At 50.6% G+C, this 12,444-nt stretch overlaps 2 protein-coding genes across 5 annotated transcripts; both read right to left on the bottom strand.

The window, feature by feature from the left end:
• Positions 1-1,088: 1,088 nt before the first annotated feature.
• c18h3orf33 (c18h3orf33 homolog (H. sapiens)) lies at positions 1,089-4,637 on the bottom strand. 3 transcript variants are annotated; one of them, XM_029255272.1, is made up of 6 exons: positions 4,472-4,520; positions 3,821-4,343; positions 3,414-3,473; positions 2,776-2,929; positions 1,756-1,916; positions 1,089-1,656 (listed from the first exon to the last, which is right to left on the bottom strand). In XM_029255272.1, exons 2-6 carry the CDS (start codon positions 3,830-3,832, stop codon positions 1,402-1,404), a joined length of 642 nt encoding a protein of 213 aa, XP_029111105.1. In that variant the 5' UTR covers positions 3,833-4,343; positions 4,472-4,520; the 3' UTR covers positions 1,089-1,401. The 3 variants fall into 3 exon arrangements, with proteins under 3 accessions (XP_029111105.1, XP_018591634.1, XP_018591636.1); XM_018736118.1 differs by lacking the exon at positions 3,821-4,343 and having other exon boundaries at positions 4,472-4,637; XM_018736120.2 differs by having other exon boundaries at positions 3,946-4,554.
• A 2,082-nt stretch (positions 4,638-6,719) lies between these two features.
• On the bottom strand, positions 6,720-11,168 carry slc33a1 (solute carrier family 33 member 1). 2 transcript variants are annotated; one of them, XM_018736111.2, is made up of 7 exons: positions 10,440-11,167; positions 9,376-10,162; positions 9,006-9,229; positions 8,637-8,821; positions 8,400-8,517; positions 8,047-8,265; positions 6,720-7,927 (listed from the first exon to the last, which is right to left on the bottom strand). In XM_018736111.2, exons 2-7 carry the CDS (start codon positions 10,115-10,117, stop codon positions 7,760-7,762), a joined length of 1,656 nt encoding a protein of 551 aa, XP_018591627.2. In that variant the 5' UTR covers positions 10,118-10,162; positions 10,440-11,167; the 3' UTR covers positions 6,720-7,759. The 2 variants fall into 2 exon arrangements, with proteins under 2 accessions (XP_018591627.2, XP_018591628.2); XM_018736112.2 differs by having other exon boundaries at positions 7,544-7,927; positions 9,006-9,181; positions 10,440-11,168.
• Between the last annotated feature and the right edge of the window lie 1,276 nt (positions 11,169-12,444).

Genomic DNA, 12,444 nt, shown 5'->3' on the forward strand with positions numbered 1-12,444 from the left:
AATTTTCATTACAGGTGGTATAAAATGGAAATTGCTTAAATAAAATTTCCCGTTGAGAATCTGAAACAAGTAAATAATGACTAACTAAGTAATGAATGAAATTAATAGTTATACATATATAACAGTTTTACACAAACAAATATTTATCGAGTGTAAAATAAAATGCACTTTCCATTCTTGGGGTGTTAATGTGTTCCATTTACAGCACATCACGTCTCGATTGCCCTCTCACACAGTGGGACCGACACACACACACGAACACACACACTGCCCGCTCCTCCCCTAGCTCCGGGTTCCACGCTTTCCCTCCCGCACTGTCCTGCCTCCAACGGCCCTCCACACTCCCTCGGTCCGAAGTCTGCCGCGTCTCTGAGCACCGTCTCGTTTACTTTCCAGTTGAAAGGACATCCAATGGGGAGCGAGAGGCGCTGGACGCTCCGGCCCCTGCAGCCACACCTGCTGGCTCACTGACCGCTGCGTTTCCGTGGGCCACACGTCACACTCAGCAAAGTGGTGTCTTTCTACAGTGTATTGCATCCAAAAGACCATCTTCAGGAAGTTTCTCCTGTAAAGAATCACTGACGTCTCTAGAGTTTCATTTCACAGCCTTCGAAGACCGAGAGACACTGCCTGACCAGCACAGGAGCGTCAGTGTGCTACTGCCAGTGTGCTTGTGTCGTTTCCTGTTCCTACCCTCTACTTCATTTGTGTCTTCAAGTACCCCGCGCCCTTAGAGCTGTCCTTTCTGAGGTGTCAGGCCTCTGAGAGGGTTCTCATGTTTCACCGTTGTACTGTGCTTTGTCCTTTTGATTCTGTGTTGCTATGACAACATAGCCCCCTCAGTAGGGGGGGACTAGTGAACCTCCTCTGTCTCATTACCATAACAATGTAGCCCCCTGAACAGAAGGCCGTGGGGCAACTCGGAGGTGAATGAGCGCTGGGGAGTGGAAACCACCTCGGTGCGTCACTTATGAAGACACAGCTTGTGGACGGACATTGCTCACTGCACCTCATCTTCGTTTGCAAAGGTCAGAGAAAAAGCGACTCAATGACTCCCCAATTTAAAAAGACAACATTTATTACACCCGGTAAGGAGGGGCAGCAGGTGGCGTAGTGCTCAGAGGAACCTTGCAATCCAAGGACCTGAGATCAAAATCCTTCTCCTGCTGCAAAACCCTTGAGTTATAAACCCTGAACAAATACAGTAAGAAATGTTAGTCAATTTGAAGAGCAGCAACAGATAAAAGAATAAATAATAATAACAATAAAGCACAAGTTTGTACACAGAGACAATGGAATCTTGGCTCCAAGTGCAAATGGGATGGAAACGGAGTTTATTAGTGAAGCCCCGACTCTCCAAAGCAAACCAGCAGCACAGTTCTCCTCGTTGACCTTTGACTCTTATGGCCGTCTCAGCAGCTTTCTGAAGAGTCTCGCTACCGCAGTGCGGCTTGTGGCCTCCATCATTCTGGTCCACACGCTCTGCCGCTTCCACAGGCCCCTTCCCCGCCTCTCGGCTTGCGCCTCGGCCCTCAGGAGCCGCTTGTGGAGCCCCCAGTAGAGGCGGGAGCGGTAGTGTAGGCCCGTAATGGGAACGGTCTTCCCCAAGCCGAGGCGCAGGAGCTCCTCATTGACACACGTGTTCAACAACATGTTCTGGAGGGAGTGGGAAGGCAGAGTGATACCTGCCCGTGAGATTTAACAGCCGTGGTTCAAAGGCACCCACCCAGCCCTCGTCCGCCTTTCCCTGCTCACCCTGCTCACGGACACCAGGCAGTCCACGGTGTCAGCCTCCCGTCGAATGAGTCGCAACCACACCATATCTGTGGCCATCAGGTTCTGCCGCAGCCACGCCCGGCCCTCCTCTGCGACGTCCACTCCAGCCAGACGCACATCAAGTAAGCCGTCCACGTGGCCTGAGGAAAACAAGAGTACCACAACAGTACCGCATGAACAAGTACCCAAAAGTATAATAATTCATTGACGCTTAATTCGGTTACAGCACCAGAAAGAGTGCAGGAAAGACCAATGCAGACCCTTCCCACCCAGGCAATCACATGTTCCAATCCTGGCCTTCTGGACCACAACATAAAGACTCAGAAACAGCTGTGTCCCTTATGACCATCTCAAGAGTCTGAAGAACAAATGATAACCCATATTCAGGGTGAAGGGACGGTACGATTTGTATCAATTTTTCTTGCTGTATGCCTGTGCTGTGTGGGACCGGACAAAGCACATGTTAAAAAGCTCCAGACAGTAACCCTTGTTTCCGTTTCATCAGATGCTCCTTCAGAAAGTAACGAGCAATGGGTTTTGTTCAACTAACAGGCTTTTCTATGTTTTCAAACACAAAGGGATTTCAGAAACCCTATCCGCAGAAAATGTTTTAATGATTCAATTTCCATTTATTTTTAAGGATACGACCCAACACTACTCGTCTTGGCTGGGTGCACAATTTAATCGATAAAGAAAAATGCATCAAAAATGCAACTCTAATTTTGGGGAGGGGAGGGGAGGGGAGGGCAGGGGAGTTCCCCTGCACAGTTTCAAGGTCCAATTAATGTCTTCAGTGTGTCTTCAAAAAAGTGGGACTCACTCACTGGACAGACACCATAGTGCACAACTGACAAACTGTGATTAAATGTTCAGAGCTGCTCCGTGACAGGATGAGGGTCTCAATAGTGTTGGGGGGGAAGGGGGGTCCAGGACATGCGCCGTTTTGTGATTCTCCAAGGGACGGAAGGTCAAAGGGCAAACAGGTGTAAGGTGGCCTACGTTTCCCCAGCAGGGGCGAAAGCAGCGGGACTCGTATGGGGACGTGTTCCACCTGCAGGCCCGTCTCCGTGACCCTGCGCACACAACCTCGGAGCCTCACATTCTTCTCCACGAACCATGCCGGGATCTCTGAGGCGGCGCCAAACTTGGTCATCTACAGGGAGAAAGAACAGGCTGTCGCCGGTCTTCTAAAGACTCGTCAAGTCAACAGTACAGCAGGGGGCACCGTGGTTAGAGCTGCCACCTGCCACTGAAGGACCCCGATTCGAGTCCTCCGTCAGCCACGCGAATACATGTAAATTAGAGAGTGACTTGAGGGATTGGTGGAAATGTAAATTAATGGCATGTGATACATAATTATGCAAAACAGGGGGCGGTGGGTCGAGGTTCTGAGATTCCCACAACCTGCCATCTGTCTCCTAAATGAATAAAAAGTGGGGAGCGTGTGCCATCGTGGTCATCGTCATCTGGCCCAGGGGCCGCATTTATGGAGGACAGGACTGAGGGCTCACTATTCAATAAACGACGAGGTCATTGATTATTAAAGCCTTCAGCAGCGTGCAGCACTATATATGTGCGGCCACACGCACCTCACACACTTTGCGTGCTGCTATTACACGAGAAAGAGAAGTACGCACCAGTCTGACACTCCGCGCCAGTACGATCACCCCGGCTGCGGCAAGAGCTACGCTGAGGTTCTGAGGAAGAAAAATGAAACTGTTCAGATGAAACGTCATTAAAAGAGCAACCATCTCGACAGTAAATATTCACCAGTTCCTCCAGGCACAAACACAAGTGGGACCGCAAGCCCCCCATGCAAGCTTTGTCAATTATTTTGCTCGTCACTCCAGTCACTTTCACAACGAAGTACCTGGGGGAAAAAGGACAAATAACACTGATGTCCCTCATTTATATGCTGTAGAAAGTGTGGATGCTATGTCCAAAGCGACTTCCAATGGATACTATGTTAATGTTACCAGCCCACACACGTGTCACACCTTATTCGCCAAGGTGACTTACGCTGCTAGATAGATACACTACTTACCCATCCACGCATCGGTGAAACACACTCACTCCGTGACACTCACACGCTTTATGAAAATTTAAAAAATACTTTGTGAGATAAACTAAAAGGACTGAAGCATGTTGTGTCCCCAAACTCCTGCTGACCGTCATGACGATCGACCCCCCGCGAAGTCGTGCACCGTTCCTCGTCTCGCCGTTGATCACGTGATCACAGACACTCAGCAGCAGCACAGAGGAGCTGTAAACAACACTGTGGAAGCGAGTTGAAGCGAGGCGGTCACACACTCCTATTCTCTTTGGGTTCTCTGCCCCGCTCGACGTCGACTCCACGCTGAAACGCAGGCCACTCGTTCCCCAGCAAATTTGACACAACAGGAGTGAAGGAAATGCGGAGTCAAAGTAAGTTTATAAAAAAGAAAAAAAAAGGAAAAAATGTGTCTTGGATCATTTCACACCTGATTATTCGACTAGACACAGCAGGTCAGTCAGTGTACATGATGATTCACCCACCAGCGTTAAGTGGACTTCACTACTGCGATGGGCTGTGAAATTTGGACATTGTGAAGCACTTATTAGGATAATGAGTGAAATACAGCATATAAATATATTCAGAGTGCCTCCACACGCGTCAAACAAACACCAGGCGTCCTGCGTGCCGCTCCACTCGTACCCGCACTAACGTGAGATGATCTTCTACGACCTCAGATGTGATCTGAACGATATTAAAATTGGCCTCCTGTTTTTCCGAGGTCTTTCCGACCCCCACCGACTCACTGCGCCCCACAGATGCCGCGCTAACGCGTTCCGCCATCTTGTCTAAACATCGGGGGGCGGAACGGAACGGAACGGAACTGAACTACAAGCGAGACTCCGCCCATCCAGTATCGCGCGTCACGAGGGACAATCTTATTCTTCCGGTTCCGCGATTCCGTTTTCATAGCAGCTCTGCGTCACATTTCCAATAGGATACAGCTCTCTTCCTGCTTTTGTTTTGTTCTTTCATTTTTTATTATTAACAAAAATAGCACCAAACAATGCCATAGCAAATTTAAGAGGGAGAAAATATATAAGTAAATAAAAAGAAAAATAGAAATTTATTAATCACAAATAGACTAAGATGTCGACAGAAGCAATTCTCGCAGCTTTGGGGTTTTTAGAAATTAGAAAAGTATAATGTAGTGTAATGTTTACTTTCTTTTATAAACAGGGGAAAGAAAGTGCTTTTCTGAGCTATGCACCGCTCCAATTACAAACACAGATGTGACCACTAGCATAATAATTCTGAAGTTGACTTGTGGGATAAACCTGATACACACACACACACACACACACACACACACACACACACACACACACACAATGTCTACAACCGCTTGTCCAGAGCAGGGTCGCAGCAAACTGGAGCCTAACCCAGCAACACAGGGCACAAGGCTGGAGGGGACACACCCAGGACAGGATGCCAGTCCATCATGGGAGCAGGCCCCATCCACACACACACACACACACACACACACACACCCCGCTTGTCCCATACGGGGTTACAGGGAGCCGGAGCCTAACCCGGCAACACAGGACGCGAGGCTGGAGAAGGAGGGGACACGGAGAGGACAGGACAGGACACCAGTCCGTCACAAGGCACCCCAAGTAGGACTCGAACCCCAGACCCACTGGAGAGCAGTACCCAGTCCAACCCACTGCGCCATCGCACCCTTTACCTCAGATATAGCTACATTTAAAATCTGTACAGCATTTTAAAATTAATTCTGAACTAATGTAAAAAAAAAAAAAAAAAACTAAAACTGCTGAAAAAATTTATTTTATGATCTCAGATTTGAACACCATGGTAACGTTAAACCTCTTCTTACTTCTGTGTTGTAAACGTCGGGCACAAGCTGTAAAAAATGGGGACGCGAGTTGGATGAAGGTGGTGTCACACTCCTCTTGGGCTATTCTTTCCTCTATTGGTCTGGCAGGTAACCGCAGGTTATGTGTGCTCTGCCAGTCAGATTTTATAAAACAGATAAAAATTAAGAGATTATTAAAAAAAATAAGCAAAAACGTAGCATAAGATGCTAGCTTACCACTTCACATTAAACCCCTCATTATAAAACCAGTGAATGAAATAACATGGAAGCAGACAATGGCATAAAAATGGCTCTGCTCGTTACGGCTGAATTCACTGTTACAGCCAAAAAGACACCTTGGCACTGAGCTCATTCAGATGTGAAAATGCGTAGCACACTACACAAGAAGATACAAGAAAGGAATGTTGAATATTTTTATTATATATGATATGTAATAAAGCTTTAAAATATTTAATCTTGGTCACCCATAAAAAAGTCCCATGGAACCGTTTACAGTTTAGCATATATATACAAATCACATACGATATTCATCCTGTAACCTGTGTGTTCGGGATGAACAGAAGAGCATTTTTATGCACTGGTATAAAACCAGATGAGGGCTGACCCCCCCCAGGTGTAAGCACAAGACAACCAATAGACAACCAATCAGAAACGGCAGAAACTCGATCAGCTGGTGACACCCCTTCCCAGTTAATATGTAACGCATCGCTAACACAGGCATGATCCTGGAAATCAAGAGGTCAAGAATGTGGTGAGAGGACTTCAGGCCAGAGCCTCTGGGACAGTTAACCATCTTCTCATTAGATGGTATCCATGTGCAGTGGAAGAGCACTTTCATGAAAAAGAGAATAAAAAGCTATTTTACTGAGTCCCACCTCCCCAGGCTAAGACAGGGGCACACAGAGATTTTAGTGGATGAAACGAGGAAAACTGAGCTTGTCTCAACTCTGACAAACCCTACAGTCATTTTACCTTCGTCACATGTGAGGAGAGCTCAAATAAAGAGCACTTGACATATGTGAGGTCTCACAGTGGACACCACGTTACATCATGTAATAGACAGGTCACTTCACTTTATGAAAAATCAAAAGACGTCAAAGAATGATTTACATCAATCAGGAAAAAATTAAATAAAAACCATAACTAATGTCCACTGAGCTTCAATATGGTGATACTCCTGTGGTTGGGATTTGGCAAATCAGAAACAGATACATTGTCGATATTTTGGTTCCAATTAAGCTCCGTCAAACTGAATTTGCACAACCGCAGTAGCACCACCTTATATACGATGTACAGAAACGCACTTGAGAGACTTCTGTTTACAGAATATGTCTAAAATGTCCAACCATCCCACCTTCATACGGTGGTGGAGGGAAAACAAGTGGAAAAAGAGCAGGGAGGTTGCTGCTCGTAAAACATCCACAAGGCAGGCAACACAAAAGACAATGAATGATTAACGCAAAGTTAAAATAAAACAGCAGTAGTCACGCAACCATGACCTTTATACACAACAATGTACAGCATACAGAGGAGATGTAAATTTGCACCTCGGCTCACCTGCCTCCTCGGCCATCCCCCTTTCTGCAGCATGCCCTCGTCTGTGGGTAACACTCATTTTCACAGAATGCCGCCTTTAAACGCCTTTTAAAAAAATATTTATCAGTTACAATTACCTCCATAAGCAACCGATCCACACGTTTTCTTTTCCTTCCCCCCAAACTAAGTTCAACACTTGGAACACAAAAAAGTACAGAGAAACTTCCTTTTAACACAATTTTGTGTTTTCTGCATCAAGTAACCATTTATAACTGCACCAGATTTACAGCCAAATGCATTTTGTATTCAGCAGATGGTGCAAAAAGTTCCAATCAATCGATCCATTTGTTGAGGTGATGTGAGAGAAGGACTTGATGAGTCTCGTCCCAGACGTCCACTTCAGCCTGCGTGGTTCGTGCAGCAAAGAGACGGGAGCAACGGAGGAGCAGGAGATACGAGACGAGAGCGACCAGCGGAAGGCGTGAGGAGCACACCGTTCACAGTGAGCGGGAGGTGGAGCGCACCACAGTAAGGCCGGGAGCACCGCGGTAAGGCCGTCACTTGTGCGTCCGGCACTGCCAGGCCGAAGGAGTCTCGTCCTGCAGGCTCTTCAGGCGCTTCCCCAGGAGGAACCACCAGCTGAAGCCAATGAGCACACACACAAGTGACTCCACGTAGTAGCCGTCCAGCGAGGTGACGCAGGTGCCCCCCATGCGGGAACACAGCTGGGGACACAGGGCAGGATGCTTCAGTGACACCGCAAACACGAGCAAACACATGAGCGCTGGCACACGCTGGCAGGACAGTTGCGCACACGAAGCGGGTGGTGCAGGTGGGAACTCACCTCGGCCGCTTCCGGGGAGCCGCAGCTCTGCGCTGCCGCCGCCCCCCGGCACTCCTTCAGCGTGAGCGGGTCCACAAGCCAGAGCGCGAGTGTCGACGGCCAGTTCCCGCCCAGGTTCGTGACGGTGTTCAGGAGCGTCATGTAGGTGCCTCCGATCACAGGGTCACTGACCTTGGCGTTAAAGGCCATCGAGGCAACGTACATGCTGTAGAGCGCCACCTGTTGGAGCAGTCAGGAACGACAGAGGCGGCGCGTCAGGAAAAAAGCAGCCACTCTGAAACAGCACTAATCCAAAGGAAGTCTCCACGTCTCTGCTAGAATAAAAAGAATGGAAGTGTGACCAGAAGGCCCACCTGGTGCACAGCGTAGCTGAACAGGACCACGGCATAGTAGTAGAGGGGGAAGTCCTTCTCCTGCCTAACACTGGGGGTCCACCACACCAGCACAGCATAGCCCAGGCCAATGAGGAGCCTGCGTTCAACAAGAGCCAGGAGAGTGCGGGGGTCACTGACAAAAACACAGATCACAGGAAGACCAAGCACAGCGGAAGAAAGCTAATGGGATTGTATAGAGTGCGTGTGTGTACGTACCTGCAGGGGAACGCCTTGTAGTACACATCCAGGGGTCGGGGCCCTGCCGTGTACTTGCTGATGAGTAGAGGCAGCAGGATCTGCAGGGGCACCATGGGCACAGCCAGCAGTGCCAGCTTCTCCTTGGGTACGCCCTCCTCAACCAGCTTCAGTCCCGTTACCGCATCTGCGGCCGAGAAGCCCACCTGGAGCAGGTGCAGACGGAGGAGGAAGGGGGTCACTATCACACACACTGTACCACAGTGGGACACATGAAACCCTTCTCACAGCAAGCAGCTCCACGTGTTTAAAAGGCGACAAACAAGGAGTCAAACAAAATACGACTGTTCAGTGACTCCGTAACATGCTGGGTTCAAATCCCACATGTACCTTCGCGGTGAGCAGCAGGATGCAGAAGGTAAAGACTGCAGGCATCTTGATGATGGATATGAGCAGCTTGTAGGTCTCCATGACCCCCTGGGACTCATCCAGGGGCATCATCATCATCTTCTTCTTCTTCTTCTTATGCTGTTGCTGCCTGGGGTTCTCCTTCTTAAAGATGGCCACTAGGGTGGTTGACACCAGGAACACGACCCCCCAGAAAAACAGGAAGTCTAACAGCAGGACAGGAAACAAAGGGCGACCCACTTGGTACCATCGGCATTTAACTGGTCAATAGTTATGAAAACCACGCAGACACCAGGTTTACCCCAATTCACACTTCATGGTACCACAGAAGCCGTCAGACTGCCCAACCTACCGGAGAGGGTGACGATGCCGGTGGCCTTGGGTTCAAACCTCAGGTAGCTGTTGCAGAAGTCAGCTGATTCCAGAGCCAGGAAAAGCACGTTGCCCAGGAAGTAGCCGGCCGTCTGGCCCACTGAGTTGCAGGTGGAGGCATAGCCTACGTTGTCCCGCGAGAGCATGGTCAGTGCCCAGCCGTCCACCGCAATGTCCTGAGTGGCGGCCAGGAAGGCGAGCATGAAGAAGACGGCCGTCAGGGTCATGACGTCCGGCCCCCTGTCGCTCTCCAGCAGCGAGTCCACCGTCGCCGACAGGCACAGCATGAACAAGCCCAGCAGGTACTGCGTGGGGACGAGCCAGGACTTTCTTCGGCCAAATCGAGAAAAGTACAGCGCGTCCACCAGGGGGGCCCACAGCAGCTTCAGGCTGAAGGGCCAGAAGACGAAGCTGAAGTAGGCCTGGTCCTTGTAACTGACGTTTTTGCTCTGCAGGATCAGAGGAATGCTTCCCGCCAGGCCCAGGGGAATGCCCTGCAGGACATACAGGAAGAGCAGCAGGGAGACGCTGCCCAGTTCTGTCCCGATGCCTCCGCGGCCCTTGGGGCGTCCCTCGTCATCCTCATGGCCGGGCCCCAGCAGCGCCTCGTCCTCCATTGGCAAGCTGGACGAGTAGCTGCCCTCACCGTCCTTCATCTCCCAGGAGACAACGGTCTTCCTCTGCCGGCCATTCTTAGCGGTGCTGGACTCCGGCAGATCCATGTGTGAGGCGAGTGGGACATCAACCCAGGAGAGCTCTGAAGGAACCTGGAACACACAGAAGGGGCCAACAGGAAGTGGTGTGGGGGGGGGGGGACAGCAGGTCACGTGACGCCCGCCCGCGGCCCAGGCAGGTGCAGGTACTCAGTATGCGGTAGGGACACATTTTCCTACATGTACATCATCTTTAGTTGAGGCGCTGAGCAGAGCAGAGGAAGGTGAAAAGTGACTCCCGCTTCGCATATAAATAATAAAATCACCTCTTCTTTTGTTTTGGGAAGTTTCTCGTTTGGAAGCCTGCGCGGGGACGGTCGGTGGTACCAACCTTGTGCGCCGGCGAAACGCCTCATGACGGACACAGCCCGCGCAGCGCGCCGCGTGTGTGTGGTGATGATGATGATGATGACATCCCGTTCAAAGCGCCGCCAGCTGCTCTTTGAAGCTATAATTTGAAACAGGCGAAAGTGGCGACAGGGCCGCGCGAAAACGGTTCCGCCGCTCAACCGGCCGGTCAGCCGCCGTGTCCAGTGCGCGTCGAACGCGTCACCGCGAAAGCGCTCCGTGCTGCAACAGCGCGTGAACTGGGTTCCGCCCCGGTGCGCGTGTCACAGTGAAAGCCTTCCGGCCGCTTTGGCTGACGTGTCAGAAAGCGCCGAAACGCAGTTCCGCCACCGGCTGCGCGCGCAGCGCCGCTCGTGCCGGGTGTTGAGGTGTGTGTGCGCGCGCGCTCGCCGGTAAGAAAGAGCCTGCAGCAGCGACTAGATGGTGTGGAGGAGGGGAAAACAGGGCACTGAATCGCAAAGTCGCAATAACGGTGTCACACTGTCAGTGTGTTAAGGCACTTGACAAGAGGCTCGACTCTGTCTGTGTCCCCGGCGGTGACGTTATGACTTAGACTTAGTTAGTCGGCTTAGGGGCCTAGGCCACTTTTTGGGCCAAGACTTCACTCGCTCCATTGGCTGAAAAGCAAAGCGCCTCCTCGGGTTTCAAACAATATTATATGTGTACCTGCTGCTCTCCCCGCTGTCCTGTGTTCCTGTTAACACTGACTGCTTCACGAAAACCATCCCGGCCGGGTTGCTTTGTTCACCGCCCTCCGCTCATACGTAGCGTTGGTGCCACAAGTGAAGTGGCGTAAGGTAAGGTCAAGGTGCGGTAACGTCGTCAGGTACGAGACGCTCGGCTCAGTCTGGGGCACTAGCTGAAGACGGCAAGCGGAGAACCGGTGACCGGCATGCGGGACGAAGCCGGTCCGCAGCGGCGGAGGACGGCGGAGCCATCATCATCTGGTAGAAATGATGCTGGGAGGCCGGGACGTCGGTGCCGGTAGCGCTGGACGCAGGGGAACCACCCGGTTGCCGGAAGCCACCCTAACCGGAGGGTGCCGCCGGAGCGCTACTGAACCTGCAGCGTCCGGTCCCCCGGGCATCCGCTGCTTCTCGGCCTTTTGCCAAAGATCCGGGTGTGGGACCACGTTTCCCGACTTCTAGTAAAGTATCTGAAGCAGGGACAGTGACCGCAGTGATCAGCGCGGGTTCCCCACACGTAGGTGACCAAGCACTCTAGTGGGAGGTCCTGAGGGACACCGGGAGGACGAGTGTCCATCCCCGCTGCTGCTGGAGCAGCGCAAGCAAGTAGAGGGACAGTCTACGGTGTGTGTGGTCCCCGCGCCTCTTCAAAATCTGGCCTGCAGAGTTGGTGGAGCGATCGGCGTGAGTACGTTGGTGCCACCAGGGCCTGGTGCATACAGATAAAGAGCCTTTGCTGGGAATTAACCCCCCCCTCGCAAAGTACCGTAATTACTATGTAGTATTTAGCTGACACGCACTTCATTAATCAGACAGACCAGAAATTGATGCCACTGATGTTTGTCCCTTTCATGAAGGACTTTTGTCCCACTCTGCGGTTTCTGCCTTCTTTTCTCTGTGTTGGCGTGTGAAATGCATTTAAGCTCCTGTGTACAAAGGTGTCAAATAAATGAATAAATAAGAAGAGAATCTGTTTGGGGGTATCTTCATGATGATCTATCAGGAGGAGTCATGTCACATGGAGATACAAGGACAACATGTGTACATGAGAAGAACAGTAGAAGGCCGCAGTGGCTTGGTCCCAGGAGGTCTGCAGCAAGTCCTGTAACAGGGTTACATCACAACTGCGCTCTGAGACATTTCATATATGCACCGTATCAATTGTTTTCTTGCCATTACAATATGCACAGTTCTTACCAGATTGCTATTCAGCCTTGCACAAAACAGCAGTCCAAGGACCATGACAAGTTTTCTAGATATATTACCTAATTTTAGTTTATACATGCATTATTATAACTAAAT

Source organism: Scleropages formosus, chromosome 10, assembly GCF_900964775.1.
Source record: "Scleropages formosus chromosome 10, fSclFor1.1, whole genome shotgun sequence".
Lineage (NCBI taxonomy): Eukaryota > Metazoa > Chordata > Actinopteri > Osteoglossiformes > Osteoglossidae > Scleropages > Scleropages formosus.

Excerpts from the sequence above, each read along its gene's own strand:
- c18h3orf33 (XM_018736118.1), bottom strand. The coding sequence starts at position 4,612 with ATGGCGGAACGCGTTAGCGCGGCATCTGTGGGGCGCAGTGAGTCGGTG. Across the intron at positions 3,474-4,471 it reads ATCATCTCACGTTAGTGCGG|AACCTCAGCGTAGCTCTTGC; the intron begins GTACGAGTGGAG and ends TTTCTTCCTCAG. Across the intron at positions 2,930-3,413 it reads TGGCGCGGAGTGTCAGACTG|ATGACCAAGTTTGGCGCCGC; the intron begins GTGCGTACTTCT and ends TTCTCCCTGTAG.
- slc33a1 (XM_018736111.2), bottom strand. The coding sequence starts at position 10,117 with ATGGATCTGCCGGAGTCCAGCACCGCTAAGAATGGCCGGCAGAGGAAG. Across the intron at positions 9,230-9,375 it reads CGGCATCGTCACCCTCTCCG|ACTTCCTGTTTTTCTGGGGG; the intron begins GTAGGTTGGGCA and ends TCCTGCTGTTAG. Across the intron at positions 7,928-8,046 it reads GCTCCCCGGAAGCGGCCGAG|CTGTGTTCCCGCATGGGGGG; the intron begins GTGAGTTCCCAC and ends CTGTGTCCCCAG.